At 42.1% G+C, this 18840-nt stretch overlaps 1 protein-coding gene across 1 annotated transcript in view; it reads right to left on the minus strand.

Moving 5' to 3' along the window:
- The window catches only part of LOC145392973 (uncharacterized), a 327964-nt gene that overhangs the window by 295526 nt on the left and 13598 nt on the right, over positions 1-18840 (minus strand). The window contains exon 3 of the mRNA XM_080267267.1: positions 6694-6818. Within this exon, the coding sequence (XP_080123393.1) occupies positions 6694-6818 (125 nt within the window). The remainder of the gene's footprint in view (positions 1-6693; positions 6819-18840) is intronic.

Below are 18840 nucleotides of genomic sequence, written 5' to 3' on the forward strand. Positions count from 1 at the left end.
CCTCTCCCAGTGACCACTCAAGGTGCCTGGAACCTCTGTCTGACTCTCTTCTTCATTTCTGCAACATTCGCGGCCTTTCCTCTAACTTTCGCTCTGTTGAGCACCACCTCTCCTCCTCTAAACCTCACCTTCTTTTCCTAACGGAGACTCAGCTGTTTGAGGCAACTGACAGCAAACCCTTTTCTGTATCCTCCTACTCTCTATACTCATTTCAAAGCCAAAGATGGCTGTTGTGTATATATACGCAACGACTTATCTTGCTCTCGTGTTCCTGAACTCGATTCTTCTGAATTCTCTACACTCTGGCTTCAGCTTTCCTGTCATTCTCTGACTAAATATATCTGTGCTGTTTACTTATCCCCTAATTCTACTGACTATCAAAAATTCTTCAACTATCTTACTTCTACGATGGAACACATTCTATTCATTTCTCCTTTCTCTGAAATCTCCATTCTAGGAGATTTCAATGTTCACCACCACCTTTGGCTCTCCTCTCCTTTCACGGATCCACCTAGTGAACAAGCCTACATCTTTTCTATCCTTAATGACCTAGAGCAGCTTGTACAGCACCCTACCCGTATCCCTGACCGCCTTGGAGAAAGCTCCAACATACTTGACCTCTTCCTCACAACTAATCCTTCTGCTTACTCTGTTAATCTTTTCTCTCCGTTGGGCTCCTCCGATCACAACCTTATTACCTTAACCTGTCCTATCACTCCAGTACGGCCTGTGGACCCTCCAGGGAAACGTCGTCTGTGGCATTTTGGAGCCGCGGACTGGGAGGCCCTCAGGCAGTACTTCTTTGATTTTCCCTGGAATGATTATTGCTTCCATGGCCGGGAGCCATCTGAGTGTGCCTTGCGCATTACGGAGGTTATTCTCTCAGGCATGGAAGCATACATTCCTTTCTCATATCCTTTGACTAACACAAGAAAGCCTTGGTTTAATCACGCTTGTTCTAATGCTGTCCACAACAAGGAGAGGGCCTACAAAAGGTACCGGAGCCAATCCACCACTGAATCACATCATCTTTACGTTTCTGCCCGGAACTGTGCTAAGTCTGTTCTTCGCTCTACTAAAAATAATTTCATCCATACTAAATGCTCTCAACTCTCCAACTCAAATTCTTCCCGCTCCTTCTGGCACCTTGCCAAAAATCTTTCTAACAACTTTACCTCATCATCCTTCCCTCCTCTTTTCTACTCTGATGGTTCTGTAACTATTTCTTCTACTGATAAAGCAGATCTCTTCGCACAGACTTTCTCCTCCAATTCCACCTTAGACGATTCCGGTGCTGCTCCTCCATCACTTCCCCCCCTCTGACTTCCTCATGGCTGACATTAAAATTTCTTCAGTTGATGTATTTTCTGCCATCACTGGCCTCAGTACTAACAAGGCATATGGGCCTGATGGGGTCCCTCCTGTTGTTCTCAAGAACTGTGCTTCTGTGCTTACACCCTGCCTAGGCAAACTCTTTCGCCTTTGTCTGTCAACTTGTACTTTTCCTTATTGCTGGAAGTTTGCTCTCATTCAGCCAGTCCCAAAGAAGGGTGACCACTCCCAAGCCTCCAACTATCGTCCAATTGTTTAACGTCTTGTATTTCAAAAGTTTTCGAGTCAGTTCTCAATAGAAAAATTTTAAGGCATCTTTCCTATCACAACCTTCTTTCCGATCGTCAGTACGGGTTCCGTCAGGGACGCTCCACTGGCGATCTTCTCACCTACCTTTCAGACTCCTGGTCATCCTCCATTCGGGACTTTGGCGAAAGCTTTGCCATTGCACTTGACATCTCAAAGGCTTTCGATTGAGTCTGGCATAAATCTTTAATTTCCAAACTGTCCTCCTACGGTTTCTATCCTTCTATCTGTGCCTTCAACGCTAGCTTCCTTTCTGGTTGTTCTATAGCCGCTGTTGTAGACGGCCATCGTTCTTCTCCTAGATCTATCAACAGTGGTGTTCCGCAGGGCTCTGTCCTATCACCAACTCTCTTCCTTTTATTCATCAATGACCTTCTAAGCTGTACATCTAACCCTATCCACTCATACGCTGATGACTCCACCCTTCACCTTTCCATTCGTTCCCGCAACGCCCATCTCAACAGTTTCTTCAACAAACAAAGGATGAGGCTATGGCACACCTAATGTCTGACTTGGCTCGTATCTCTGACTGGGGTAAAAATAATATGGTTGTTTTTAATGCATCTAAGACTCAGTTCTTACACCTATCAACCCGACAAAATCTTCCACAGGTATATCCACTAATGTTTAATAATATTCAGCTTAATCCTGCATCAACCTTGAACATGCTTGGGGTTTCATTTACTCGGGACTTATCTTGGAAAGATCATATTACATCTCTAGTAAAATCTGCTTCCAAGAGATTGGGTGTGCTAAGCCGACTCCGTTCTTTCTTTACCCCTGCACAATTGTTGACTCTATACAGGGGTTTTATCCGCCCCTGTGTGGAGTACAACTCTCATGTGTGGGGAGGCTCCCCACATACAGCTCTTCTCAATAGGGTGGAGTCAAAGGCTTTTCGTCTCATTAACTCTCCTCCTCTTACTGACTCCCTTCAACCTCTGTCTCTTCGCCGCACTGTTGCATCTTTATCTCTTTTCTAACGCTACTTTAATGGTCACTGCTCCTCTGAACTGTCTGCTTGCATTCCTCCACCTCTACGACGGGCGCGTAGCACCCGTGCGCCCGTCTGGCAGCAAACTCTCATCCCTTTTCTGTCCAACTCTCTAATGCAAGAGTTAACCGTTACTCCCAGTCTTTCATTTATGCAACAGGTCAGCTCTGGAACTGTCTCCCTCTGTTTGTATTTCCTGCTGCCTATGATCTCCAGTCTTTCAAACGCAGTGTGTCCAGGCATCTCAAAATGATCGGATCTTGAATTTGGCTCTCTATTGTATTTTGTTTTTCTCTTGGAGGGGACTGTTACTGTGGGCTCATGGCCTTTGGTTTCTTCTTCCTCGCATTAAAAAAAAAAAAAAAAAAAAAAAACTTCACCTGTGCGAGTGTCATGTCTCCTGGCACTGCATGCCTTCTCTGCACCCCCCCAAAACCAATCATGTTTACAGCAGCTCTGCTTTCTCTATTCCCATTCATCACGCTTTCAAAATATTCTTTCCATTTTAGCTATTTCTTCCTCTTTTCCTCCACTGCTCTGTTAACCGCCTCATTCCACCATACCGTACCTTTCTTGTTTGTTGTTACTCTTGCCACACCACACACCACTTTAGCATTCCTAACTAAGCAATTCCTATATGCATTCCACAGGCTGTCCAGATCCATTTCATTCCAGTTCACTGATTCTAATTCCTCTGCTTTGGTCCTGTAATCATCTGCCATTTCTTTGATCCTCAGCTTCTCAACTTTCAGTCTTTCTCCCTGACTGCTCCTCTCTCTCCTGAACCATCTCACTCCTCTCAGCTTGATCTTGCATACCACAATCATATGATCTGACAGACCTGCACATCGACCTCTCACGGCCCTCATATCAGCAACCATTCCCATCATCGACCTCTCTACGAGCACGTAATCAATCAGGCTTCTTTCAACACGATCCCCACTCCCTCTATACCATGTACCTTTATGTGTAGCTTTGTGTATGAAATACGAGGTACAAATTGCACAACCTCCTCTCCTGACACGTATCCTTTAGTCACTTCCCGTTATAATTTTCTCCTGGTACCCCATTAAACCCATTATGTTATCCTCAGGACCAGTGCCTACTCTTTCATTCATATAGCTCCTGGGCATTCCCCCCACTACTTCATCCAGCTCATCCCAAAATCTGTCTTTCTCTCACTCACTCCTGTCCTCACATGGTGCATATGCTACAATCACTGCCACTTTCACCTTCCCAAACTTGAACCTGACATAAATACACCTTGAACTGATACATTTGTAATCTCTCCTTCCACTCTACCACACCTCATTCATCAACAAAGCAACTCCTTCCTTGCATCTTCTTCACCCATTCATTCCCGATCTTACACATTTCACACCCTCCCACTCCTCCACTTCGCACCCTTTCATCTTCGTTTCACACAATGCCATCACAGCATATCTTGCAATCTTGAACACATTCACCACTTCCACCCCCTTGCTCTCCTCATTCACACCTCTCACATTCCACATGGCCATGCAAATCTCCCCACTTGGTTGGGGCCTTTGGCAGGTATTGGGCCCTCCGAGGCTCTCTGAAACGACTCCCATGTTTACGTGATTTTAGAAAGAGAAATCTGGGGATTAATTAGCCCTATCAGAAACTCCAGTTATATGGTTACCACCCAGCGTAGTTAATGGTTTCCTGGGTACAGGAAACCATTGGCTTGTCACTCAGTGTACAGCTCATATAGCATCACTCTACACTGAGTGAGTGGATGATGGGTGCCCCTATCCACTAATCTTCTCACCTCTCTTTTCCTCTCTACACATAACTCTCTCTTCCATCTCTCAACTTCCTCCAGGCCTCTGTTTCCCATCCACCCACTATATGCTTTTTTCTTTTGCGTCACAGCCTGTCTCACCTCTTCATTCCACCACATTGTTCCTTGCACCCCCTTATGTCTTCTCTTCACCCAACACACCATTTCACATGCTGCACAGCATTCTTCCGCAAATATCTTACACACACCTTCTACCTTCCCCATCTACTCCAAATCACATTTATCCAGTTGCTCCTCTGTTTTTCTCTTATATTCTGCCTTTCTTCCATCCTCCTGCAACCTTTCTACCATCCTTGTATGGAATACTTCCTCCTGTCCTTCCTTCCCTGTATTCCTCCACTGCACTTGAACCCTGACTTTCAGAATCCACTCCTCCAAACTTTTGTATGCTCTTGCATCCATTACATCCTTCTCCTTCTGCTATCCACACATACACATTATCAATCATTTCCTTCTGTTCATTCAGTTCACCACCCACCCTTCTCATCACTCGCCACGTATACCTGTGGATCATTTTGTGCCTAAAGAGGGTATTCATTATCACCAGCCCCCTTCCAGCACAAATGTCCACGAAAACACTGCCATTCTCATCCACTTCTGCAGGCAAACCCCATTCACCAACTACTCCATCCACCTTCACATTCCCTACTGTTCCATTCATATCTCCGTTTAAAAACACTCTCTCATTCCTTTCAAACTTTTCCATGCACGCTTCCACATTTGTCCAGAACTCTTCTCTTGCTCTGCTTGGACGATTTTACACTGGTGCATACACACACACAATTGCCCATATTTGTAATACTTCTCTCAATCTTACCCACACAATCCTTGAACCAACTGATCCACACTCGCTTATATTATCCTTTCATCTTTTGCACACACCAATACATACTCCCTCTTTTGCCCTCTCATTCTCAACTACTCCCACACATATACCCCACCCATACTTCCACTCTCTCACACTCTCAGCTCCCAATTTAGTCTCAGTTCATCCACATATGTCCACTTTCGCACCCTCAGGCACCTGGAAAATCTCTATCTCTTTCCCCTCATCATTCACACCCCTTACATCCCATGTTGCAATCTACACCATGTCCTTTGTTCTGTCCTTGGTCATCACCTGTTTGTCTGTCCTCGTCTGTGGCTTCTTGTCTGTATTTTTAGTTGGTTGATTTTCAGGGAGGGGCAGAAACCTTCACCAATGCATTTGTTGAGATGTAGGTAACACGTGTTGGTTGGTTATACGCTGATTACCCCGCATATTAAATGATTTCCTGGTTTACAGGAAATCATTTGGACTGCCACTCAATTTAGAACTTCTCTGAAAGTGTACCACTACACTAAGTGAGTGGATGATGGGCACCCCCATCAACAAAAAAAATAATAATAAAAATTCCTTTATCATATTAATACTACTATATTTTCTATTATAGTATATTAGTATTGGAGTATATATATTACAGTAAAGTATCAGAGTATCAGCCACATTTTCACTGATACCGATACTAAAAAATGGCTGATACAGCTGAAACTGATGCTATCGGAACGTCTAGAAAAATGACATCAGAGAAACATATTTTATGCACAGTTCCTGGTTCCTCAAAGTGCAAAGAATCGTCTTTACTTTGCAACATCACACCTAGGCATGCCGACACTCAAGCGCAATGGATCATACTATTTTTTTAACATCACATCTGGGCATTCTGACAGAAGTTTTAACAATTCTGCTAGATACTTTTGTTCACCAAACGTAAAAACCTTGAAAGTCATAGAGCAATGTTTAATTTCTGTTCCAGCTTTACTGACAGCCACTGCCACTCATTTAGAAACAAGGTAAGAGGGTTCTTGGAGGCAGGTCAAAAGTAAGCCTAGCTGCCCTATTCAACACCAACTGAGCTTTCTTGAACAGATTATCTGGAAGACCTATTCATATTCCATTACAGTAACTGACAAAAGACATGCCCACTCTAAGAACCAATGCAAAGAGGCAATGTCTATTCAGAAACTGTTTCATAGAGTACAGGTTTCTACCGTGGAAGTTATGCAAGTGGTATTATGTACTGTACATGTTTATTATGCTGCATTTTTCACTATGCATTTTGATTTATAGTGACGTTTCTTCTGTGGTGTTATTATTGGGTATATGTTGTTCTGTCTCTAAAAAAGTTGTTGATTATGAAACTACCATAAAATACATGAACTGGTCACTATACTTAAATCCACATGCCACACTTACCTTTATACCCATAATCCTCTTCATCCTCTTCTGGAAGTGTTGTTTCCTCATGCTCTCTGAAAACTCTTGAACACTTCTCTGTGATAAAACTTAGAAGTTCATTTCTTGTCAAGCTACTCTGCTTGCTGAAAAAAAACATAAAATCAGATTAAAGCAAAATCACAATACTGTACTGTACATTACTATTAACTATAAACTGTCAATCAAATACTGTAAATCCAGATTATAGCACTACTATAATACTAGTAAAGTGAGTTTTGCCGAGCGTGTGACGAGCAGGCAAGCAAGCCCCATGTTATTACAATTTCCCTGATATATTACTTTTTCCAATCTCCGCTGCCATCCTGCCATGTCGACAAAACTGAAACAATGAAATCTTGATTATTGATGAGATGATTAAAGCAAAAATGGGGTGTTTTCCCCTGGTGATTTCACCATCAAAATACAGCAAAAACCATTAATGTACATTGATAGGCAGAATCTCCGATATTTAATTGATAGAGTTGATGCCAAAAAACACATTTTTATAACGGAAAATCTGTTTTTAATTTGATTTCGTAATCAAGGCATTCACTGATTAAAGCCGAATATTCCCTAGCAAAACTCGAGATTCCAAGGGGTTGCTATGCCTTTATGGGTGAGTTTTTAGTTGACAACAATATTTACTGAATAAATGCTTCACATGCAGAAAGAATTTCAACTCTACTTCACATACATCACTCAGAAATAAAGTTGTCAGCTTCTGCTTAGTGTGACCGACGGGTTGGGCCGGGATGCTCATTCCAAACTTAACTGAGTAAATATCCCTCGCTAGTTCATAATAATGCTGATATTACCATCCACACATTCATACTCAACAAGATAACTAACTGGCATGTCTGCAACGTATATGCACCCAAAAACTTTACATACAGGCATTGCATATTAATGCTGAAAACAGGTGCAAATTTCTTGAAGAGCTGCATCATACAATGTTTTTTTAGTCTGCATTATTCCTTGTTAGTGGTAGGTGGTGACAACCATCATCCACTCACTTGATGTAGTGATGCTTACTTCTTCCTTAGCCTTTATCATTCTTTTTCCATGCCTGCCCTCCTCTCTTCCTATTTCTCCCATCTTTCCTGTCACTTCTTATTGTTTTCCTTTCCTTTACAGGTGGCTTTACATTGACTGACAAGCCAACTGGTTTCCTGTCAGCCAAGAAACCATTTACAACACTTGGTGGTAACCATATAACCAAACCATACGTGCTCCCTACGTGTCAACAAGTGGGTTGGTGGAGGGTTAGTGCCCCTTCCTGTAAAACAAATAACTCAGTCAAATGGCCAACCCTTATGAGATCATGGCATCTGGCAATAGATTATTCCTTGTTTCCTCCCTTCCTCTTATGTCCTTTTTTTCCTCTTCCATCTGTCTACAGGTGACTCTACACTGAGGGACAAGCTAAATGATTTCCTGTACACCAGGAAACCATTTACTATGCTGGGTGGTAACCATATAACCAAACTATGGTGCCTGGTGATTTAATGAATTCAGGTGTTCCAACCAGATTAACCCTGTGTCAGTTTATATCCAAGGGATGGTTGGGATTTATTGCTCACATAAAGCCACTCAAGGATGAGTGAGGCTGGTCACTCTCATCTTAAATGTCAGGATCAACCTGCCAAGCCCCGGGTTCTTACGCTCCTCTTGGGACAACACAGGATTAGATGATGATGATGATATTGAGTTCAACACACAGTGGGACATCATTTCTTGTAATAAACAGGAATCATATAGAATATAAAAAGTATGTACAGGAGACCATTAATTTTAACCCTCTTGTGCACGATAAGTTTCGGTAAGTTTTCCAGCGCACAATTTTTTCTGCAAGGCCGCCCAGCCTGGCTGCCCACGCATGGCAAATAACACATATTCTCGCCTTATTTTCGTCACCCAACCATCAATATACTGCCATGAAACCTATGTCATCTTATTCGTCAAAGTTTGTTCTAGTTGATAAGCACCACAAAAAAACAGGAAAACACAAATAAAACAACATTAGGCGGCCATGAATAAACAATTCACTACGTCAATTTCACTTCTCAACATCACCATTTGAATGCTTTCCATCATACAGGAAAATGTTATCTGAAGTTTTGATAGAGAATTTCATCAGCTTTCTAATGAGACAAATCCGGTTGTGATACGATTTGTAGTGTTCAAGAAAACAGCCAAAAACTGAAAGCCATTTTTGAAAAAATTCAATGAGCTCTCATTCAGAACTTTTCTTGCACACCTTATGTTTTTATTGCATAATATTATGCAGAATTTCACAAGCTTTCTAATGAGCAAAGATGGTTTCAATATGCCTCTAAGTTTTCGAGTAAATCACCAAAAACGACTCGGAACTCACATCCATGCGTCACTTTCGTGATGAACGCACAGCATACGCAATATTCCCGCCTACGTAACAACGAATTTTTATCATAAATATTACATTGTTATGTCTTGTACATACATAGAATTTACTGCTCTTTATCATGGTTCTTACAGGAAATCGATGTCCAACAGTTTTCGAGTAATTGGCCGACCAAGTGAGATTATTCCTCAAAGCGCTTTCGACTTTTACCTCAAGCGAGGGAAAAAAAAAAAAACATAGTCTGTTCCACTGCCTTTTCCTACAAAAACATGCTCCCAAAGGCTTATATTCTGCAAATGAACATACGTAGCATTTGTACTGCTCTTTATCATGGTTCTTACAGGAAATTGATACGTCCAATAGTTTGGGAGTAATTGGACGACAAACGTAGAATACTCCTCCTCACTTGCACACGAAATAAAAAACATTCTTTCCCTGCCTCACCCACGGCTACATATTTTCGTTTGTTACGTTTTATTATTTTCTTTTTTTACTGAAAGTATACACGTAAAATATCATAAGGTTTTTGATAGTGCTCTCAGAAATTCAACATGACCACTAGTCTTTTTGCTAGGTTCTGATACTGAAGCTGAACTTTCATCCATCTCATATGTGTGTGTCAAAAACATTACTTATTTGTGTAAAAAATATTGACCTACAGAAATAGATCAATATACAAATCAACAAAATATGGATAACTCACTACCTCCAGAGGTGTTGAGATGCTGGCAGTAGCTTGAAGATGAGGAGTTATGTAGTGTGTGAGCATGTGCGTGTGTGTGTGTGTGTGTGTGTGTGTGTGTGTGTGTGTGTGTAATTCACCCGGTCGGTCAGGATCACTTGATGGTCGTGATCGTCTGCTTTTACACTCCCGGAAGGGAGCTGAGAGCTCATATAGTCCGATCTAAGGGCAAGGCTGTGACCTTCACACACGCACACACCCGTCCCCTTGCTCAAGGGGTACAGTAACCACCCACTTCGTCAGTGAAACTTTTCGCAACCTGAGCGAGGCGCGAACTCCCGTTCACCAATTGGCAAGTGAGAGCGTTTTGTGTGTGTGTGTGTGTGTGTGTGGCGTATTTTCTTCTCTCTTTGTGATACATTTGCCTTAACCCGCGCCATCCCGGCGACGTGAATTAACGCGGCAACATTGCAAGGTCCCTGATTTGCACAATTTTCAATTTTCGCGAGTGATTTCGCGAGTGATTTTTGGCATGTATACACGGGACACCTTCCTCTATTCCTCTACAAGATGCCAAGCAGGAACAATGCCTTACACCGCATAAGCTCTCCCCCCCCCCTGCACGCCATTGTCTCGGCAATTCACCTGTTACCAGTGACCTGGCCAATAAAGACATTCAGGGCCAGAGTGATTCCCCAATCGATGACAATGTGGAGGACAAAGTTTACATAGCATTAGAGGAAGAAACAGTCAGAAATGATGATCAGGTAATGTGGGAAAAAAAAGGTCATGAATGGTGATGAGTTAGTGAGTGAAACAATGCTTATAATGCCTATATTACTGTTTGAAAACCAATATACTCTTGTACTACATATAAATTCGTACCAAGTAAATAAATAAATACTGTTTATGAGTGGATAAAATAGTTACCCTCCCACAGAACTCGTTTTCTTTGGTGGAAGCCTGTTAGAAAACCTAGTCAGGTAAGGAAGTACTCATACCTAAATCGGGTATTTTAAACCTCAGGTGAGCGATTTCTCTATGAATTTTCGATGTTTCTCACCAAAAGCGGATGTTTGAACCCCCCCCAAAAAAAAAAAAGGTCCAAAAACGTCGGGATGGGGCGGATTAAACACATGCGATGCACACAGTAGATTTCTCCACGAACATTCGCTGCACGACAGACGTATGTATATGTGGCAGTGGCATATTTCTTGTCTCTGACACTTGTGTTATGTTTTAGCTAAGTCAGTCAGTGCATGAAATATTTCTCTGTGAACACTCACTGCACTATTTTATATGTATATTTCACACTAAACCATACACAATATAAAACACCATCACATGATTCCATCCCAACCTCCTCTATTATTCCCGACTCTATGCCGTACGTGACTGCCTGTTTCCTTAGCGACTGTTGCATATCTCTATGGCGTGCATAATGCCTGCTATGGTAGGTCAGCTATTTCATCAATCCAGGCACTATATGTTTCACATATATAAGTAATGGCTTCACTATATAAAGGTACAATATTCACATCATTTACGGGCAGGGTGAAGCAGAGTGGAAACCCCGTTATAACAAACCACATTCCTGCCCGTAGGCTTAACGGCTGATAATGGGCCCCAATGATTTACAGACAATATATCTATGTTCCACAGACACAATCACTTCACATTATAGTAAAAAACACTGTACAATCACAATATTTCAATAATGGCTTCTGCCTTGGGTAGGATGGGGAAAATGGCGGGTTTAAAGGGACGCTGAGAGCTGCGCTACTCTCCTGTCTGGCTGGTCATGAGATACTGAGATATTTCTGCTACGCATTGTCTCATCAGAGCAGTCATAGTGTTGCCAAATGCTTACCTCGGAAAAGAGAATGCACCAAAATCTGAAGCAAATCGGCTGAAAACTTTTCTTTTGACAGCGTTTTTTTCTGCTTAGGAAGCGATTCGCGTGACTGTGCTTCTTTATAACAAACCACATGGAACGAGAATCACGTGACCGTGCCTGAGAGGGTTAAGTGGCTTTCTTATCTGAGAGGCGATTGTTTTATTCACAACCACAATGATCATGTAATGAAAAAGCATTAAAAAGTGGGAGACATTCTACCTATCTATCTATTGACAGACACCTTCATCACGTAAAAGGTGGCCACAAACAAATCACCTCCTTGTCACCCGGTCCCCAACCATTTCACTACCCTGGTCCCAGCTCACACCTCCCTCTCTCACAGACCTCTCCACTCCATCCTTCCATCTCATCCTTGGCCTCCCCCTCCCTCTACCTCAATCACATACACTCTTCTTGTTAGTCTCTCGCTCTCCATCCCCTCCACATGGCCAAACCACCTCAATGTATTTCTCCTAACACTTTCTATCACATCCACATCTACACCACAATGCCCCTTCACTTCCTCATTTGTCAGTCTGTCTCACCATGTAACTCCAATGCTCCACTTAAATAACTCATTTCCACTGCTCTCACTCTGGTCTTGCATCCTCCCAACAAGATCCAAGCTTCACTTCTATATGTTAGAGTTGGTATCATTACTGTCATGCAATGACCTTTTTTACTTCCATGCCCACTTCCCTCTTTCTTATCACTGCTTTTAAGGAACCAGCAACCTTTCTTCTAGTACCCTTTCATGCACTTCACCCTCCAGACTTCCATCCTTACCCATCACACTACCCAAGTACTTAAATGCACCCAAATTCTCCCATTTCTGCATCATACAACCTCCAGTAACATCAGGTACAGTAACTTCATATCTCTCAAAGACATAACTTTATGCTTCCCTACATTCACCTTTAGCTTCCATTTCTTACACTCTTTTCCAAAATCATTCACCAAGCCTTGCAGTTTCCCTTCATCTTCACGTAACATTACAGTATCATCTGTAAACAACAGTACAGTGAGTTTCCAAACGTTGCCCTCTCTCATTCAAGCCACTCCAACATCCACTCCCCTACCTTGTATCTCTTGTATAAACCCATCCATATACAAACTGAACAACCATGGAAACATGAGATATCCCTGTTTCAATCCAAAATCCGAATAGAAGAATACACTCAATTCACTATCCACACACACAGCAGCCTTAGCACCATCATACATACCCTTAATGGCATTTAACAACTTCCCACTTACTTTATATAATCTTAATATATTCCACATTCCTTGTCTATCCACCCTGTCATATGCTTTCTCCAAATCCATGAAAGCTGCATACAACTTCTTTCCCTTCTCTAGACACTTTTCAACTAAAGACTAGGAATAAATATCTTATCAATGTGACCTCTTCCCTTCCTGAAACCTCTCTGTTCTTCAGCAATTGATTTATCTGTTAATTCCCTACCTCTGTCAATAAGTATCCTAAGCCTGAATATCTGATCTACACAACCTCTTCCCTTCTTGAAGCCTCTCTGCTCTTCCCCAACTAATTCCTCTGCTATTTCCCTAACTCTGTCAATAAGTATCGTACCACACACTTTTCCTATTACACTAATATGTCAAATGCCTCTATGATTACAACACACTTCTTTTTTCCTTTGTACAGGGGAATAATTATACCTGACTTCCAATCCTCTGGGACTCTACCTTCCTCCCAGGACAATCTGCACATCTTTCATATAAATTCTACAACTATCTCTTACCCATGTTTCTGCATTTCACCACACATTTTGGATGAAAGTCAGTTTTGATTCAGAAGTGGAAGGTCATGCGTTTCCAACTTGTTGAGCTTTTACTCGAGTGATTGGCATGCTACAGGAGAGACACGGTTGGGTGGACTGTGTGTACAGTATATATATATCCATCCACCATCTAATCCTACGTTACCCCATGAGAAGCGTAGGAGCCCGGGGCTAGGCAAGTTGTTCCTGGCTGTTAAGATAAGAGTGACCAGACTCACTCATCCCTGAGTGGCATTACATGAGCAATAAACCCCAAACCATCCCTTGGATATAAACCTTCACCGGCTCAATCCGATTGGAGCACTGTTATTGCCCACTAAACCACCAGGCGCCAAAATTTGGTAATATGATTACCACCCAGCGTAGTAAATGGTTTCCTGGTGTACAGGAAACCATTTGGCTTGTCACTCAGTGTAGAGTCACCCACCGGCAGAAGGAAGAGCAAAGAATGAAGGAAAGAAAGACACAAGAGGGAGTGTAAAGTCACCTGCATGCAGGAGAAAGAAGAAAGAATGAAGGAAAGAAAGACAGAGGAAGATGGATGGAAAGAAGGATGGAGGAGAGGAACATATATATATATATATATATACTGTAAACAGTATACAGATATATATACATACATACACCCACCATGCCTGCTATCACGCGTTCTGCTATTGCCGTTTACTGCTATCACACACATCCTGAATGCTGCCCTCCTCTTACTATCCCGCACCTGAACATGTTATCATGCACACAAAACCTGGATGCGCCAGTGGATTTGAATCACCCGGGCCGTGTGGCATGTTGCAGCTGATTGGTGCAATGTCATTGACCATCCTTGCTCTGTGACTGGCCCACTTTCCCGCCAATTCAGTCAAGTACACATCCTTGCATGGACAGCGGTGAAAGTGGTGTGCTGTGTACCATAAACTTATTTTTTTTTAGAACAATAGCCGACAAACCCCCTCATCACAATTTGAGGGCTTCACCCCCTCTTCACAATTTGAGGGCTCTGACTATGATGCCTTCTTGGATGATCTGGACCAGCGGAGACGGGATATTCTGCTAAGTGAGGGGAAGGCCAGTGAGGCGCCTGGTTGCCAATAACCCACCCGCAAGCCCTGGAACCCTTCAAACCACCCAAGCCTCCATTCTTCCTCATAAAGGTAATTGTGATGCCCTTTTATGTTGCCTATTTATTATTTATAATGTTGTGGATGTTATGCATTTTCATGTTGGAGCAGAGTTTGGTAAGCAAATATATGCAAAGAGATGTATAACAGGCAAAAAATGTAGGTAGATCAGCCACCCAATAACCAATTAGAATTATTTCCATTGATTCTTCAATTCATCTATCACATATTTCTGCTATCACACGCAGTTGCGTAACAAAATAGGTGTGATAGCAGATGTGTGTGTGTGTGTGTGTGTGTGTGTGTGTGTGTGTGTGTGTGTGTGTGTGTGTATATAAACACAAATATATATATACTGTATAAATATATATATAATTTATCTATCTATTGCCAGACGTCATAATCCCATATATACATATATACAGAGATAGCCCGATTATCCGGGCTATATGGTGTTAAGGGGTGCCCACTTAGTCCGAAAGCACGATTAATCCGGCAGAAACACAAGTACTGTACTATTAGACTGATTTATTTACCGGTAAATGTACACTTTAAGTACCAGAAAGACCTTTCCAGTTCAATGTATATTCCTCCAGCTTGTTTCAGTATTTTTCAGACTTTATTCAGTTCGGTAAATCACGTTTTCTTACTGAAAGATTTCCTCCCTGTTAGTATCGTCTCGTTCTAAAGCTGTACCTACGATTGTTTCCAGCACAATGGACGAAACTCATCGTACTCAAATGTGGACTTCGTTTCCCAACTTCCCAACTGAAGATTAGGTTAGGTTACATTATTAGGGGCAGTTAAGCTAGGTTAGGCCAGGTTTAAACACTTAGATTAGAAGTGTCTTCTGCCGTTACGTTAACGAGTCAAAGAGTCGTCACATCAGAACAGCTAAAAACAGTGGGGAAAGATTTAACAAGAAATGTTTATTTAACAACCCAGAAATAATAAGAAAAATATAACAGACTATCAGGATGAACTGATTTGGTAAGGTGCTTTTACTGCTTACAGCAAAGCGTATGTTTACCCCCCTCAAATCCTCAATGTTCGTGAGTTCAGAAATTTGTGTGCTCCCGTGGCAGACCTTGAAACCATTTTTTCAAAGTTATAAAGTCAGTTTCTTTTTCTTACAGATTTGAAAATACTCATCTGGTACACCTGGCTTTTTCCCCTCCTCCCTAAACCCATCTTGTGATTTGCTATGGTTTGTGAAAGAAAATTAGGGGGCATGTTACATTAGAATTTAAACATAAAGTTAGGGTGCATGTTACTTTAGCATTTAAACATATCGGCGAAAACATCTGGGATGAAAGGACCGACGAGCTGTTTGGGATGGTAGAGTAGGGTCGTGTAAACATACCAGTGACCGTTCCCTTCCCATAATTGTTCGCAGTTTTTATGGCTCTCCCTAACTTAACGTTACTGACACCGGTACAGTAAAGCATTGTTCAAGGCTAGCAGCCATAAGGGGTTAATGGAATACATTATTGTTTGTATCAATACTCTCTCTTTCACACATTCACGAACGAACAAAAGAATGTGCAATAAATGTACACTTAACTGTAAGGAGCAGAAATAACTGTATGCTCTGTAAAAACCGAAATGTCTTGGGAAGCGACATCGAACAAAGAATGTGGAACTGAATGCCACCTTACGAGAACACTTGAGATGAAAGTATTTTTTCTTATTAGTAAACATAATTGTTCCATTTTGTCCCCTGTAATTGTGAAACTCGTAAATTTTCATCCAAGCATACACCCTAATAACCTTACCAATTCAATTCATATTCTCTAGTTTGTTTTCTGTATTTTTCTAGTTTGTTTTCTTATTATCATAATGTTCCTTAAGCCTTACCTACGATTGTTTCCGGCATAATGGAAGAAACTTACTCATAATTAGGATGCATGTTACATTAGCATTTAAACATATCGGCGAAAACATCTGAGATGAAGTGGCAGGCCGCCTGACTGTTTGAGATGGTAGAGGAGGGTCATGAAAACATACCAGTGACCTTCGTTCCCTTCCCATAATTGTTCGCAGTGTTTTATAGCTCTCCCTAACCCAACATCCCTGACACCGGTACAGTAAACCATTGTTCGAGGCTGACAGCTATGGTGGGGTTAATGGAATGCATTATTGTTTGTACTGTTTGCAGCAGGTGTGTCTGGGTTGACTGCTGAAATGTTGAAGGCCTCAGGCGATATAGGGGTGAGTTTAGTCACTGACCTGATAAATAGGATTATTTATGAGTGTGTTGTCCCAGATGATTGGCTGAAGAGTGTAATTGTAAATGTGTATAAAGGGAAGGGTGATGCCCTGGAAAGAGGAAATTATAGAGGTATAAAGCTTTTAGATCAGATAATGAAGGTAATGGAGAGAGTTTTAGAAGGTATGATTAGAGAAAGAGTGAATATTGATGAGATGCAGTTTGGGTTTATGCCAGGTAGGGGGACCACTGATGCCATATTCATTGTTCGACAGCTTCAGGAAAAATATATCGGTAGGAGAAGGGATCTTTATTTTGTTTTTGTTGATTTGGAAAAGGCCTTTGACAGAGTCCCTAGAGAGGTGGTGAAGTGGGCAATGAGAAAGCTTGGCTTGGAGGAGTGGCTGGTTAGGGTGGTTATGGCCATGTATGTGGGTGCTCACACCCAGGTGAGAGTGAATGAAGATTTGAGTGATGAGTTTTCCGTGAATGTTGGTGTGCATCAGGGGTCAGTCTTGAGTCCCATGTTGTTTATCATGGTACTTGAAGCCCTTTCACGTGACTTTAGAAACGGACTCCCGTGGGAGTTGTTGTATGCTGATGATTTGGTGTTGATTGCAGAGAATGAAAGGGAGGCGGAGGAAAGGTTTAGGAAGTGGAGAGATGGTATGGGGCAAAAGGGTTTAAGGGTAAATGCAGAAAAAACAAAAGTGATGATATCTAGGGTTGGTGGCGGTACTGTCAAAGACGAGGGAGAGTGGCCATGTGCAGTTTGCCACAAGGGCGTGGGAAGTAATTCCATCTTGTGCGGTGTGTGTGATAAATGGGTGCATAAGAGATGTAGTGGTATCAGAGGTAGACTGCGAGATAATGCTGATTTTATGTGTACGGCGTGCCGGGGTGAGCAGGTGGTGATCGTCAGACGTGAAAGGATTGAACTTGCTGGTGAATCTCTTGAGTGTGTGGAAGAGTTTTGTTATTTGGGAGACATGTTGTGTGCTGGAGGTGGGGCTAGAGCTAGCTCTGTGGCTAGGGTGAGAAGTGATTGGAAGAAGTTCAGGGAGCTCTTGCCTCTCCTGACATTGAGAGGGCTCTCCCTACATGCTAACGGGTCTTTGTATGCAGCATGTGTTAGGAGTGTAATGCTGTATGGCAGTGAGACCTGGGCAGTGAAGGAGGAAGACATTCGCCGGCTCAGACGTACAGAAATGACAATGATTAGGTGGATGTGCAGTGCATCCCTGCGTCCAAGGCCTGGAGGGGCTGGGTTTACAATGGAAGAGTTGAGAGGTAGGATGGGACTGGAGTGTATTGGTGTTGTGATGAGGAGAGGTAGATTGAGGTGGTTTGGACATGTGGAGAGGATGGGGGATGATAATTGGGTGAGGAAGGTGAGAAGTGTTAATATTGGGGGTGGGGTTATGAGGGGCAGACCGAGAAAGACATGGGACGAGGTCATTAAGTGTGACCTTAGGGTTAAGGGACTGAACAGGGAGGCTGCAATGGATCGTGCAGCGTGGAGAGCCGCCATTAGGTGACCAAGGCCGACACATGAAAGCATGTTGGAGCCTTTAAAAAAAAAAAAAAACGAAAAACGAAACGAAATGATTAATACTCTCTTTCATACATACAGTACACTTAAGAACGAACAAAAGAGTGAATAGTAAATGTAAGAGGAAGAAATAACAATGCTCTGTCGGTCCGAAATGTGTTGGGAGGGGCGATACCTAACGAAGAATGCAGAACTGAATGCTAACTTACGAGAAGACATGAGATGAGTAATTTTTGTTTTGTTTTTTCTAATTAGCAGACATTCTTGTTTCATTTCGTTCCCTAAAACTAGGAAACCCACTACTTTTCGTCTATGCATACAGCCTAAAGACTTCACCAATTCACTTCATATTCCTGCAGTTTGTTTTCTGTGTTTTTCTATTTTAAGGGTAGTAAATTACCTTCTCTTGCTGAAAGATTTTCTCTTTTATCACATTCTTTAAGCCGTACCTACGATTGCTTCGGGCATAAAGGAAGAAACTCATCGTAC

Source organism: Coenobita brevimanus, chromosome 23, assembly GCF_032717465.1.
Source record: "Coenobita brevimanus isolate Jiangsu-jjx chromosome 23, ASM3271746v2, whole genome shotgun sequence".
NCBI classification, from domain to species: Eukaryota; Metazoa; Arthropoda; class Malacostraca; order Decapoda; family Coenobitidae; genus Coenobita; species Coenobita brevimanus.